The 15,793-nt window shown below is 37.2% G+C and overlaps 1 protein-coding gene across 16 annotated transcripts in view; it reads left to right on the top strand.

Annotated features, from left to right (window-relative positions):
* DGKB (diacylglycerol kinase beta) overlaps positions 1–15,793 on the top strand; it is a 773,939-nt gene that overhangs the window by 291,971 nt on the left and 466,175 nt on the right. For all 16 annotated transcript variants that reach the window (XR_011382945.1, XM_051832536.2, XM_070059385.1 and 13 more), the window contains one exon: positions 9,201–9,317. Coding sequence is in view for 15 of the 16 variants with exons in the window: in XM_051832536.2 (XP_051688496.2) it covers positions 9,201–9,317 (117 nt within the window). In the remaining variant the exon portion in view is untranslated. The remainder of the gene's footprint in view (positions 1–9,200; positions 9,318–15,793) is intronic.

The following is a 15,793-nucleotide window of genomic DNA, read 5'->3' as shown; positions in this document are numbered from 1 at the left end:
TCACTGGAATACTGTATAGTCACAGAATAAATGATTTTTCTTTTGAAACTAAACGTAGAGATTGGTACAGTGGTTTTTTTTTTTTTTTGGGGGGGGGGGCAAGCATTACCTTTCCATTAAAGAGGAAAGCCTCCACATTTTTCTGTGACAATATCCTATTCAATTGTTATTATCTCTACAGGAAATGCCCAAAGGCTGTTGTTTCTCTTAAAATTTTAATTCAAATCAGCTTGCTTGGGGAAGTATCACTTGTAATATATGAACACCACCAGAGAATGTGGATTCAGTTATACAAAAGTATCACAATGACTCCTCTTCCCACCAAAAAGTTGTTTTCTAATCAGTGTAGACTATCTCATTGAATTGTTTAAAATATATTCTTTTTTTTCCAAAAAGATTTATTTTATTTATTTGAAAGGCAGAGTTACAGGGGGAGAGAGAGAGAGAGAGAGAAAGAAATCTTTCATCTGGTGATTCACTCCCCAAATGACAGTAGTGTCAGAGACTGGCCCAGGCCAAGTCAGGAGACAGGAACTTCCTCCCGGTCTCCGACAAGGGCGCAGGGGCCAAGCACTTGGGCCATCTTCCAGTGGATTTGAGGCCCATTAGCAGGGAGCTGGATTAGAAGTGGAGCAGCTGGGATTTGAACCAGCACTCATATGGAATGCTGGCATTGCAGGCAGAGGCTTAATCTTCTATGCCACAGCACCAGCACTTAAAATTCTTATTTCTTAACCAAAATGTTTACTTGGAAGTATGTCTAAAATAAAATGTTTTTCATATGAGAGAAAAATTAAACATTTTCTATTTTAAATGAGTTAATATGATCATAATAATACTTATAGAGTTGTTAAATGGCACACGCAAGTGACAAAAGCATTAGGAAGTTGGTCATTTCATCTAATTGTTTAACGTGAATATTTGCACATATTCGAAAAATTTTAGTTTATTCTTTGGATTTGCTCATCTTCAGAGTCTCCAATAACCAAAGATACAGAATGTTACCATATATGCCAAATAAGTAGGTCAAACGTTTGCTTTTACAATAACTGCCTCTCTTTTTAAATATTTTTTAAAGTAAATTTTCCCAACTATTCTTTTGTTACATTTTTTTTCTGGTAAGATGCATTGACCTGCATTAACTTAAAGTTTCCATTATTTCTTAAAATCTTTATACACTTTTTTTTAAAAACTATGCAGCTGTAAAAATATTTGAAGTCTAGGTACACACATATGTGAATGTGTGAATGCATAGGTATTCCCCCCCAGCACACACACACACAAACACACAGAGGTAAGAGACTGCCACCAGGAAGACTTGCTCCCTACTTAATCGATAATGTTTTAAAATAGAAGTGGGAGAGCATATAGAAAGATATATACAACACTAAACATTTACCTTAGAATGTATAAATGGTATAAATGTATACTCACTGGCTGCACTTTTTTTTTTTTTTTTTTTTTTTTTTTTGACAGGCAGAGTGGACAGTGAGAGAGAGAGAGACAGAGAGAAAGGTCTTCCTTTGCCGTTGGTTCACCCTCCAATGGCCACCACGGCCAGCGCGCTGCGGCCAGCGCACCGTGCTGATCCGATGGCAGGAGCCAGGTGCTTCTCCTGGTCTCCCATGGGGTGCAGGGCCCAAGCACTTGGGCCATCCTCTACTGCACTCCCGGGCCACAGCAGAGAGCTGGCCTGGAAGAGGGGCAACCGGGACAGAATCCGGCACCCCCACCAGGACTAGAACCTGGTGTGCTGGCGCCGCAAGGCGGAGGATTAGCCTAGTGAGCCACGGCGCCGGCCCTTGGCTGCACTTTTGATGTAGGATCCAGGGTTTTTTCTTTGAGGAGGCAGCTTCTATTTAGGAATTGTATTTACCCTTTTTTGTGTATCACAGCCTTATCACTTGTGATACTCAATTTCAGTTGCTTTAAAGTATACCAAAACTCAAGGACATCTGTGAAGGTGTTTGAGCTGTATTGTTCATTGGTGATTTCCAAAATTTTCCCATTGTTTTGAAGTTCAGCTTGACCACTTCTCTTATACATGTTACTCAGAAATGTATGTTGAATTTGTATGACTGAGTCTTTCCAGTGAGTTTAAGTGGTGGGAACAACTGTTTCATTTTGTACTCACATTCTGTGTGGCTTGCAAAGTAAATTACACAGCTACAATGACAAGATAAGTTTTACTTGGAAGTGGCATAAACAGATTGGAGAATACAGGGAAATCTGTAGTTGAACATTGAGCTTAGCTGGTAGAATGAGCAACCAAGAAGAGAGTTGCCATTGGCTGTAACCTTCAGCCAGGCCCATTGCCCATTAGTGTGCATCACAAAGGCATTGGTGAGTGAGTGACATTGACATTGGTTGCAAGATCTGATTTGTGCATAATGAAATACATGTGTATGGAAACATATGTCCACGTGTGAATGCTATCCATTTGTACATAACACATTTTCAAACACAATACTTTTTGTACCAGTGCTATCCTATAACACTGCACAGCTAAAATTAAATTATTTGGCTTCGACCCTCTCATTTTTTTTGTTAAAGGATTTATTTTTTTTTTTTATTTGACAGGTAGAGTTATAGACAGTAAGAGAGAGACAGAGAGAAAGGTCATCCTTCTGTTGGTTCCCTCCCCAAATGGCTTCTATGGCCAGCGCTGAGTCGATCTGAAGCCAGGAGCCAGGTGTTTCTTCCTGGTCTCCCATGCGGGTGCAGGGCCAAGCACCTGGGCCATCCTCCACTGCCTTCCTGGGCCACAGCAGAGAGCTGGTCTGGAAGAGGAGCAACCGGGACTAGAACCCGGTGCCCATATGGGATGCCAGCGCCACAGGCAGAGGATTAACTAAGTGAGCCATGGCACCAGCCCCCCTCGTTTCTAAATTTCATTCCTTCCCATCAGAATTTCTTTGTAGAAATCTTTTTTTTAAAGATTTATTTATTTATTTAAAAGGCGGATTTAGAGAGAGAGACAGAGATATTTTCTATCCACCAGTTCACTCTCCAAATGACCACGATATCCAGGGCTGGGCCAGGCAAAAGCCAGGAGCCCAGAACTCTGAGTTTTCTACCCAGGCACATTAGCAGTGGGCTAGATTTGGAGTAAAGTAGCCAGGTCTTGAACTAGCACTCATGTGGGATTCCAGTATTGCAGGTGGCAGTTTAAACCACTGTTCCACAATGCCAAACAGAAATCTTAAAAGTGGTATACATCCACATATCTACAGAGAAAATGTGCACATCATAGGTAATGCATGGAATTCAAGACTTATGGGAACTACCGAATGTGCCCTCAAGTTCAAGAAGTGATGAGCACCTGCAGGTACCTTTATCCATGTTTTCTCAGTGTTTCCTTACCTGACTCTTTGCATTTGAGGGGTGAAAGAAATGTTGCCCAAACTTACACAATAATAATAACAAACAGAGCTGGGACTCAGTTGGCAAACCTAGATGTTGGCATTTGACCAAAGATAATTTTGTTTTGTTTTGTTTTTGTTTTGTAATAAGTACTATTGGAATGTCAAGGAAACGGAAGTTTCAGATTTTATAATATGTCATTTTTATGTCTAGATTTAAAATTTTATATATTTTTTTAAATCAATACTACTTTTCTAGTCAGCAAGTAATTTTGCTGTTATTGTCAAAGATTTCTTGTAGTTTAGAGCCCTTGCCACTTTTGAAATTATTTTATTTCCTTTGTCTGGTAACATGTTCAAATCCCTCAAGAAGTCCATGCTAACTAAGGGTGCAGTTTAGCAACCATTAGTAAGTGAAGTTCACACAGCTCTTCACCTTTGTAGCACCAGGTGGATGTGGTGACACTTCTGCTCCAGGGAGGAGGCAACTGGTGCGAATATGGACAGGACACCTTGGGTTAAAATTCTGGAGTTGCTGGGAGGAAATTCGAATGGCAGAGAAGGCAGGTTGCAGGCTGTGAGTGACTTATGCTGTGGGCAGCAAAGCACTCCTCTTTGGAGCTCTGTGCCAATCCAGGTGCTTTGCTGCTCTTGTCTCCTGCTGAGATTGGACAAAAAGAAAATCTTGTGCTTGAGTAATCATTGTTTGCAGGGATCAATAGCAGCAGGAGTAAGCATTGTGGTAAACAAGGCTTTGAGAAAGCAGTTCTCACCAAGGCATGCTACCCTACCTCTGAGAATCAGCATGAGATATAGAAAGTGGCTGTTAATGTACATATTTATGGTGAACTCTTTCTTTTAGATTTCTGTAAATGGGTGTTTTTTTTCTTTGCTTTTCTTCTCTGTTTATTATGAAGATAATTATTTTTGGAATTCTAATACAATATATTCCCAGTTAAGATCTGTTGTGTTACTTATGAAGTCCTGAGACCACAAAACACTAAATTCTATATTTAAAATCCCTGTATAGCAAACTCAAATGCCTGATATTTGAAAAGACTCAAATATCAATAACTGTATTTTACATTTTATAGTTGTATGTTCTATATTCTTTCATGAGTTTTTAGAACTGCACTTTTCAGTGTTTGAATAATTTCTATTGATTTAAGCAATAATTTTGCAACTTCTTTTATATCTAGGATAATTTATCTGGTAGAAGGAAATTTGCCTTAATTATAAATTATGTAATTTCTTTTGTGATTTAGAGCACAGAAACTTAAGAAAAAAACCCAAGATTAAATGGTGAGCACTACCCCCATTAGCAGTGAGTGATTTTATTCTGAGTTCATGTGCCAAATAAGACTGGCCGGTTCTTAACTGAAACTTCAATGACTGTAACACTGGAAATTAAGTCTGTTAAATATCATGGGAGACTTCTGCCAGTCAGGGTGCTTAACCCAAAAAACAGGCCACGGCAATCCCCGTGGACAGCAGATCTTTGAAAAATGCAGTTATTTTTTCCCCTTTCCCTCTTACAGTCTCTCTCATAAAATGGAAAGATTTGGAAGTGGGCGAATGTAGCCAGCTGCCCTCCTGGTCAGAGGACTTCCATACAAGGGGGAAAGAATATTAAACAAATGAGTCTGGTAGCAAGAAAATCCTGGGAAAAAGCAAATGGTTGTGAGTTTCTGCTGCTTTTAAATTTTCAGCCTTGGTTCAGTCCACAAATCCCATGCACAAGGATTTTCCTCCCAAGAAATCACTGTGTGTGTGTGTTTGAGTGTGTGTGTATTCAAATAAGTGTTCAGAGGCAGGCATTTGCCCTAGTGGTCAAGATGCGCTTTACAACATTCACATCCTCGAACGCCTTGGTTTGATACCCAACTCCAGCTCCTAACTCAGCTTCCTGCTAATGCAAATCCTGGAGGCAGCAGGTAATGATGGCTCAAGTACTGGGGTCCCTGCCTCCCATGTGGGGGACTCAGATTGAGTTCCTTCCTTGTGCTTTTGTCCTTGGCAAGCCCTCAATTGTTGGCAGCCATGTTTAGGAGTAAATCAAAAAATGGGAGTTAATAAATAAGTGAATAGTTGGCTTCCCAATTTTGTGTTAGCTGCATTATATAACAAAATACACTTACAGATGGATATACTAAAATTATTTTAAAAACTTAACTGGCTATATATCTCTTTCAAATAATTCTAGATGTCCAAAGTCAAATCTCAAAGTGCAGTACAATATAGGGTTTTAAAATTTGTTCTTCCTTTTCACAAGCATTCACTGTGAAGCATGTAATTAGTCTGCATTCTAGCTTACTCAAAAGCTTGACCCCTTGGAGGAACACGAAGCTCTGAGTCAGCTGCTCCTTCTGCTCTTTGAAGCTTCCTGACACACTGGAGCTTTCCTAGCTTTATGGTGGGCCAAGATAAACATCATGTTAACCGACATTAAGACATAGACTAATAGATATTAAGACCCATACTAGTAGATAATAAAATATATACTAATTAATAAGATGTGTACTAATAGATACTAAGACATACACTCCTAATGGATACTAAGATCTACACTCATAGGTATTCAGATACTAATGGATACTAAGACATATGCTGATAGACTAAGATCTATACTAATAGATTCAAAGATCTATGCTAATAGATACTAAGACATATACTAATGGACACTAAGACATGTACTGATAGATACTAAATCTATATTAATAGATACAAAGATCTATGCTAATAGATACTAAGACATATACTAATGGATACTAAGATATGTACAAATAAATACTAAGATCTATACTAATAGGTACAAAGATTTAGACCAGTAGATCTAAGATATATATCAACAGATACTAAGACATACAGGTGATACTAAGATATATATATATATATATATATATATATATATACATGTTTATACATAAGTATTTATACATATATATGTAGTAACATGAGCATATATGTGAATATATATTTATATGTATTTATGAAAACTTACATATTTTAAATTTCTACTATTCATAAAACAGAATCTGTTACAAATATGCAGTTCCAGTAAGACTAACCAACTTTAATTTTATTTAATTCTCTAACTCGAGCATTTTAGTAATTAAAGTTTAAATAGTGATTATTGGATCATGTGGCAACATAATTGTATTTAGGGATATATTTCACAGTGTAGACTTCTACAAAATATTAATTACATGTTTTATATACCTGCATGCAAAACCCTTTATAATTAATTTCCATACTTCCCAGCAGCATTACATTTTTAGACTCTTAGCACCAACTCTGAATTTTCAAATATAAGCATTGAGCTTTACCTAAACATGTGCCTAATGTAACTAGTAGATTTTTTAAAAAATACATGTTTTTGGAAATATAAAACACTTTGCATAATGGCAAATTAATGAGCACCCAAGTGGGGAGCCATGTGTATTTTACATAATTCATAATAAGTTGCATTTATTGAGCACATACTCTAATATAAGCACAATGATACTAACTTCATACATTTTATATTAAACTTTAAGCAACTGTAAGAAATAGTAACACTTCTCTATTTTACATAAGAGTGATCTTTCTAGATTAAATAATACTTACATAGCAGAGATAGGATTCAATTCAGGTTTTCTGACTCCAAACTTTATCCTATAATTCACTCTTCTCATGTATTATACTTTGGGCAAAACTGTAATTTACAAGCTTACAAAGAAGGAGCTTTCTTTTAAAATATTGATATTTTTGCCAGAAATTATGCTATGTGAAAGCACATAATTTACCAAAGAGCTTGAATCTTAGGAATGCTATTACGTCTTCCATTTCAGCCACACAAAATATATTCAGTGTTTCTGCACCATGAAGTTGCAACATAAATGGACTATACTGATCAGCATTTATTTTGGTCAGAGACTTCTCTTCCATCTAGCTCCAATATATCTAAAAGCTACTCAAAATATCTTCTGAAGTTAGAGAAATCAAAATTATGCCCCTACCAACAAATGGAGAGGTGAGGACATGTATCTGCTAGGAAATTCGAGGCTCTGAAGGACGTGAGCACCCACAGCAGACATTCCTAATCAGTCAATCAGAGCCCCCATAGCAGGCATTGCTAATCAATCAGGATAAGTTTTCTCATCAAGCCTAGGCATGACCCAATAATCCTTCTCAACACTGTGCTTTGGACACTTTCTAAATAGTTGGGTTTTTAGTGGTAAATTTCCTTTATATACTTATTCATCTCTCCTGGCTTTTGTCAGGCACTGATCTAGGATCTGAAATAGACCAGTGACACAAAGACAGTCTTTTATTTTAGGGAACTTTAATAAAAGTGGTAGACACTGGTATTAAATAGCACTTTGGATCATGATGAACAATGTTAGAAAAGGAGGATGGAGGGAGTAGAGAAATTCTCTTTATTCTTTGGCCTAAGATCTAAGGTCAGGACCACCCCCTGCATGGATATAGAGGCATGTTTTCCAGAAGATTCCAGAAAGTTTGAGTGCAAAGTATGATGATATGATTAAGGGACAGTGAGGGCACTGGTGTGGTTGATTCAAGGTAAAAAGGGATGAGTGTGGTTGATTTGTAAAGAACTGAGTGTAGGGAGACAAACATAGACACAGATTGATCTATTAGGTAATGGTTACAATAATCCAGCCCCCTCCTCTCCAAAAAAAAAAAAAAAAAAAAGAAAAAGAAAAAAAAATAATACAATGGTTGGGTCAGCTATCTAGAGATGGAAGTGGTGAGGCATTGTCCAAGGATCGGTGTGTTTTAGACACTCACGTGGAGACAGAGAAAGCTGTTTCTAAATGGGAGTTCAGCTTCAAGTGAGTGGTCTGAACAGGTGTGCTATGTTTAGAGGTGTTCACAGCGTTAATGTTGAAAGGCTTGGATTTGAATGAAGTTGCTGATTGAGTGAAGATGAGAAGGTCAAGGAGAGGCCAAGTCTTCCAGATGGCAAAGCCAAGGGAGGAATGAGCAAAAGAGACAGTGAGGGAGTGGTGAGTGCAGCAAGACCAGAGTGCAGAGGGGAAAAAAAAGTGTAATGGAAGCCAAGCAGGGCAAATTTCCGAGAAGTAAGAAGCGATCGGCTCTGTTAGATGCTGCTGAGAGGTTCAGACAGTGGTGATGGGGATTTCCACATGATGTTCAGATGGCTCATGGAAAATGAAAAGAAATGGATGACTTTATGTTGGTGTCAAAATAGTTGGAAATCTATGCATACTTTTTCATATTATTCATTTTTCATGAACTTTTTGAATTTCCCTTGAAAACATTGATTTAGTAGATTAGTAGTGATAAATTTGATTACATTGTGAAGAGCAAAAGAATTAGCTTAAGTGGAATGTGTGTTTTATGCCACACACCATTCATGATTTAAAGCAATAGCTTAAAAGTCCATCATGCAATTACAATGCATCTTCAATATTGCATGCATTTATTTTCTTTTTAATAGTATCATATCCTTTAAATTATAATTCTAGACTATTTATCTGTTCCACTGATTATGAAAATACTGAAGTGGTGTGGTCCTTAATAACTTCTGGAGAAGAGCCATGATTGGGCACACAGGGATAATTACAATTTGGCTTTCTCTCACATCATTTCCTTAACAGCTACGTGAATCATGAACACATTATATATGTTGAGCCAATTGGGGGAACAGATTTCATATTACACATTGGGAACTCCAAATTAGAAAGCTGGGTCCAAGTTCGGAGCCATGAAACTCTTTTTATCATTTGTCCATTGTAGTAAAACAACTCAACATGTTTTATGCTGTTGTCTTGAATTTTTTTTATTTTTATAAAAGTATTGTTTTTCTTACAGGAAAGACAGTCAACAGTGAAAAAGGAAAAGAGTGGCTCCCAGCAGCCAAACAAAGTGACTGACAGGAACAAAATGCAGAGAGCCAACTCTGTGACTGTGGATGGCCAAGGCCTACAGGTGTGTCTTTTGAAATACATATTTTAGTGCCTTTCATATCCACTTCTTCCGTGATCTCCAAGGAGCCTATATTCAACTATCAACATGTTTATTTAATGTGCCTATTAGCTAGTGGACTGCTTCAGAAATATCTTTATCAGTTTATCAAGATGTCAGCCTCATGGTCGATTGACATAGTGACATTCTGTTTAGAATAATCATTTGTGATGTTAAACTCCAATTGTCAAGAAATCTTTTGCTAATCTAAAAACTTTTGCAAGTTAATATGAAATGTACACATTTATTATATATGAGAGGTCTTTTTAAATTTCATGGAAATTTTATATTTTGAAAACCTGAATTTTTTTGGTTCAAAAGTAAACTTATATTATATTCTGGTTTCCCCACAAACTTTTTGGAGTACTTTTATACCTGTGTTATTTATTTGTAGGTGCGCTCTCTCTCTTTCTCTCTCTCTCCCCCGTCTCTCGCTCCACATATATACACAAACATAATACTTCGAATAGCTATTATTTTAAAGAGTTATTTTCATGGTAAATTTACATCTTGAGGAGGAAAGGAAAGAATTTCCTTTGTATGAGTACTTTTATTTCTGAATAAATAATTAAAATAAATAGCTTATCAAAATTTGTCCACATCTTCCAAAGTCAGAATTCTTTTATTTTTAGTACTTTAAAATCCTATGAGTATCCCTCTAAGGTCTCTGATATCAAAAACATTTTTTCCCATCTGCATCCATCTGCATTTTAAGACTTTTTAATAGGACAAATAGCCACAAAGTTGGCATAACCAATGAAATTGATTTTATGTTTTTTACCTATATGTTTCTGCTTTCCAATCAGCTATTCATTTTCTTAAATTTATGCTTTCTGTTTTTGGACAAACCATTCACCACTTCGCACACAAAACACTGTCACACATTTGCATTCAATATTTGTAATTTCATATAATCTTTTTCACATGTATTGTTTTATCTGTGATATTATAGAGTAATTCATTCTTTATTGTTGGAAGCATGGCTCAGGGCACACAGTACCTGTTGGACTACTTGCTTCTTTATTGTTTTGAATATCTCATTAAAATTTAATAATAATTGTTTTAATATCAATAGCTAGGTAACCATTTGGATTTCATATAGAATGTTTAAAATCCATTGTAAGTAGAAAATCTGTCACAAATTGTTAGGCTTAAAAATATGAATTCTTTATGAAAACATTGTCCCCTTTGTTAGAAATAGGTAATTTAATCAACAAAATAGTGAATCAGAATCTAGTTTTTGGGAGTCGTCCATAGGTGTTTTATAATCCCATTGAAGATCTCAGATTGTGTGCACACTTTTGATAGCAATAATTTTCACTAAGTGACCCTGTAGAATATTCAGATCCACTGTAAGATATGGAATCAACAAAATGTCCATCAGCTGATGACTGGAAAAAGAAACTGTGATATATATAGTGGTATTATGGAATACCACTCAGCCATAAAAAAGAATGAGATCCTATATTTTGTAATAAAATTGATGCAATTGGAGATTATTATATTGAATAAAATCAGCCAGTCCCAACAAGGTAAATATCATATGCTTTCCCTAATTTGTGGTAACTAATATACAGAGTCCAAAAAAGTGATGTATGTGGGTGAAATTGACATTTAGAGGTTTGATTATCATTTATAGCCTCTGCCTATACTCCTGAATAAGAGTGGTTTTTTTCTTACTACTTGTTGAATTCTTTATTTAGTGGTGTGTTAGTCTTGTTTTTCATTCCAAAAATTAAAAGAAAAATAATAAAGGAAGGAGGGTGTTTAAGGGAGTGAGGACAGGAGGATAGGTTGGGAAGTATCATTTTTTCCTTAAATCTGTATATATGAAATACATGAAATATGTTCCCTTTATATGAAAAATTAGAAAAAAATTTTGATTGGTTGAATTTTTTTAGTCATAGTTCTTACAATGAGATTAATGAAAGGGAAGTCTAATTTTTAAATCCAAGTAACATCTATCATTGGTTAATGCTTAGTATAAATTAACTACTAGAATAACATCATTCTATATAGCATGTTTAATTCTCTGAGTATGTGAGATCAATACCATTATTATGTTCACCATTTTTAAAATTATAGGTGCTTAGAAGGCCAAAGCCCCAATCTGTGTGAGAGCCAAGGTTCGAATGAGGGTAGCCAGACTTCTAGATTTAAGGTCATCCTTTGCTTAAATGCATCTTTATATTGCTGCAGCATTGGAACTCAACCGCATATGTACCAGAATCACAACTTCCACAGATTGCATAATCATATCTGAATGTTCTCTGATATCAACCCAAATTTAAATGCTACATGCTGAGTGTTTCAAAAGCTTTAACCCGTCATAAAAATATAAGTTCTATAAGTACTTTTTATTCAAAAGAAATTTGGGCCGGTGCCGCGGCTCACTAGGCTAATCCTCCGCCTAGCGGCGCCGGCACACCGGGTTCTAGTCCCGGTCGGGGCGCCGGATTCTGTCCCGGTTGTCCCTCTTCCAGGCCAGCCCTCTGCTGTGGCCCGGGAGTGCAGTGGAGGATGGCCCAGGTGCTTGGGCCCTGCACCCCATGGGAGACCAGGAAAAGCTCCTGGCTCCTGCCATCGGATCAGCGCGGTGCGCCGGCCGCAGCGTGCCGGCCGCGGCGGCCATTGGAGGGTGAACCAACGGCAAAGGAAGACCTTTCTCTCTGTCTCTCTCTCTCACTGTCCACTCTGCCTGTCAAAAAAAAAAAAAAAAAAAAAAATTGAGATGTTTGACATTATTACAACTAAATTTGTCACACTAGAACTCATAGATGATTGATATTCTCTGTGGGTATGTTTCATCTCTGTAATCACACAGTAACTTTTTATAACTTTTATGGCCTTTAAAACTTTCAGCTAAGATTGTCGATAGGCAAAGAGTAGAAATGAGTCCTAACAAATATTGGTAAACAGTACTATAACTTTGTAAATTAAAATAATAGTATAATATCGTATGTGAAGTAGCTTTCATATTAACAGGATGGATCAAAATATGGTACACATCAGTATTCATAATTCTGGGTGCAATTTGTAAAGTAAAAGAATAAATTCCTGAAAAAATTATTTAATAATAGAAAAATACATAATGTACATTGTGGTTATCAATTTTAGAATAATTAGTGGTTATAATTTTTCAAGAAATATAAAAAGATCAACCAGAAATTTTTTTTCAGTTAACTTTAAAAATATATACTATGGAGAAGTCTGAGTTGCAGCCCAGTTTGCCTATAACTCAGTGACAGAAAAGATGTACACTGCTTAAAGAAGACTATTCATCATAGTTAGGCACATTCATCTTACTTCTTGCCAGATAACCAGCATAATGATCAGGATTATTATTTCTAATTAGAGGAAGTAATAGATCATGTATAAGCTTAGGATGAGTCTCATTAATTAACCCAAGTCCTAGGGGACTTCCCATCGAGGTGTTAGGCACTCTGTCTTTGTCACGGCTCACACCCTAGGTTTACACTTCATACATATGATCGAAAGGGATGGAAAGTATAGTTTCTGACCATGCAAGTGTCCAAGAAGACAAATGATTGCCCCACCTGGGACCAAATAAGGAGAAAACCAGAACAAGTGTTTAAACTGTTCTAGGTTGAAGTGACCTTTTTGCTAAATATTCTTTGAGAAAAATTTACAAATGACATTTGAGAACTGAAGAATCTGGTTTCCAATACTTCGCATGCAAGAAAAGACCTTCATACTCAACTAGCCAAAATGGAGCCTGTGTTTCCCACCTACAACTGTTTCTCTCCATTATCTAATTTGCAAAAATCTCATTCTAGTAATGATCAAGGTCATCAACGAAACAACACACATAACTGCACAGGGTGCATAAAATTCCCTTCTGTGATTTGTGTGTCCCTTGCTTATTTCAAGATCCTCCATGTTGACTTTTTCCTAACCAGCTCTTCATTTTCATTCTAACTCCCTATCTAAACCCAGAATTATCACTCTATACTTTTATCTATTAGAACTCATTCAATTGAACTGAGTCCCTGTTTCTATATATATATATTACGTGCTAGATGCTAAATTGCATAAAATAATATAACTGAGTAAGATCGAAGTATTAAGGTCCAGGGTTGAAGTTGTTTGTAATTTTAAGTAACGTGACTCTGAAGGTGATGTCTGGATCCTATAGGGATGAGCAGCCCTAATGTAAGTATCTGGCCAGCCAGCTCCAGGATCAGCATGGCTAGAGCAGAGTGAGCGTGGAAGATGATAGAGAGTACTTTACAGGAGCAATGAGCTGGGTTCTCTAAAGCCCTTAGGGGCGGCATAAAGAGTTTGACATTTGAATTGAATGAGATGAGGAGATATTGGGATTGGGGGAGTTTGTACAGAGCAGTAATATGATTTCAGTTACAAAGATACTTCCAAAAATGGTGGAAAATTAGATTGAAATATAGTGTTATTTTGCCACAAATCATTTTGAAATCCATGCACAGTTTTGTCCTAAAACACTTTTTCATGGACTTTTTGAAAACCCTAATAGACAAGAACTTCCAGTATTTAATAGGCTTCTGTTGTTAAGACTAGATTGTTGGGGAGCAGAGCTTCCTGGCAACACCACACTTACCCCAAAGCTTGTCAGAGGCCATGGAGAGATGTAATAGAACCCTGGACATACTTTGGGAACAGTGTCAGAGGGGCATGCTGATGAGAAAGAGACAGTGTTTGTGGGAAAGTGGGGTTAGGGACATCTCCAAACTGTTTGCCCATGCAACTGCAACATGGAGTTGCCATCAGCTGAGATGGAGCAGGGTCTGAGGGAATGAAGTTGGGGGAGGAATTTCCAGTCCTTTTGGGTTTTCATGCACATTTCAAGTAGGCAGTCCAATGCAGAAATCTAGAATTCAGGAGAAGGAGCAGATATGAATTTGTGAGTCAAAGGCATATTGGGCGGGCGCCGCAACTCAATAGGCTAATCCTCCACCTTTGGTGCCAGCACACTAGGTTCTAGTCCCGGTCGGGGTGCCAGATTCTGTCCTGGTTGCCCCTCTTCCAGTCCAGCTCTCTGCTGTGGCCCAGGAGTGCAGTAGGGGATGGCCCAAGTCCTTGGGCCCTGCAACCACATGGGAGACCAGAGGAAGCACCTGGCTCCTGGCTTCGGATCAGTGTGGTGCGCTGGCCACAGCGCGCTAGTGCAGCGGCCATTGGAGGGTGAACCAACGGTAAAGGAAGACCTTTCTCTCTGTCTCTCACTGTCCACTCTGCCTGTCAAGAGAAAAAAAAAAAAAAAAAGAAAAAGGCAGGCATATTGAAGGCACTTAAGGGCACTGGAAAAAGTGAGACAAGTAAGGAAGAGAATATCTGCAGCAAAGAATGGTTGAACTTGGATCCAAAACAATTGTGACTGCAAAGTCATGTTCTTTACATTTGTTATACAAAATGTCTGCTTTCTCTGAATAAATAAATTAGACAGGCTATATTCAGTGGAGAGGAGACTGAGCAGTTTCTTTCTGGAATGCCTTTCACACCTAATTTATAACCCTTCTTCAAGATTTCATGTACCACAGGTGCAATAAAATATTTCTGGAACACTCTCTCCTCTTGTCAATATCCCCTTTGTTGTACTCTTGTTTTTCAGACAGGGCTCTGGTGGGGTGATGGGAAATTGGGAACAGGCTCAGGGTGTCTTCATGCTGTACATCAAGCAGCTAGCATATCATCTCTTATGTATGATGTTCTACTTAAGATGGTCACAAATGCTTTTTGTATGTGTACTTCCAAGAAACAATAGTTTCATGGTGGCAGAATTTTGGATATTTTTGTGTTTTATTCTTTTGCCTCCAACCCCACAAAATGTATAACATTTCTGGATGACAATCAAATAGTTATTAAAGTATCTTCTGACTTCTACATCTTGTTTCAAACTTTGTATATGAAAATAAAACTCAGAACTGATCATGTTGAAGAATAGATTAGATAGAGCCCACGAGAGAATTAGTAAAATTGACAAAACATTGATACATGACTACTCTCTGATATTCAGATCTCATTCGAGTTTCAGCTGTTGTCCCAATCTTTTAAAGAAAAGAAATTAACCCAGAATCATTTCCCAGGTTTAGATGGTGGTGTTGTATTTTGTAAGAGAATGCTTTTGGTGGGTAGGCAATACTAAACTAAATGAGATTGTAGGAGCATAAATCTGGCTGTTTGCTTTCAAGTAGTACACAGGAAAAGATCTTTGGGCAGGCCTTGTAACATTACTGAAATTTTGAGATTGCCTAAATATATAGAAATATCAATGTAAAACTGCAAAAACGTTATTGTGGAACATTTCCAGAAAGCTTTATTTACTGAAGTCAGAGATGCTAAGTTTCAAAAATATGTAATTGTTTTCTGTTCATTTATCCAGTAAATATGATTTGACTTACAATACAAATCCTCTCCCAACCAAATTCTGTAAAGAAGAGGGAAAT

The sequence above is a fragment of the Oryctolagus cuniculus genome, chromosome 16 (genome assembly GCF_964237555.1).
Source record: "Oryctolagus cuniculus chromosome 16, mOryCun1.1, whole genome shotgun sequence".
NCBI classification, from domain to species: Eukaryota; Metazoa; Chordata; class Mammalia; order Lagomorpha; family Leporidae; genus Oryctolagus; species Oryctolagus cuniculus.
This window is presented reverse-complemented; position numbering and strand designations above follow the sequence as displayed.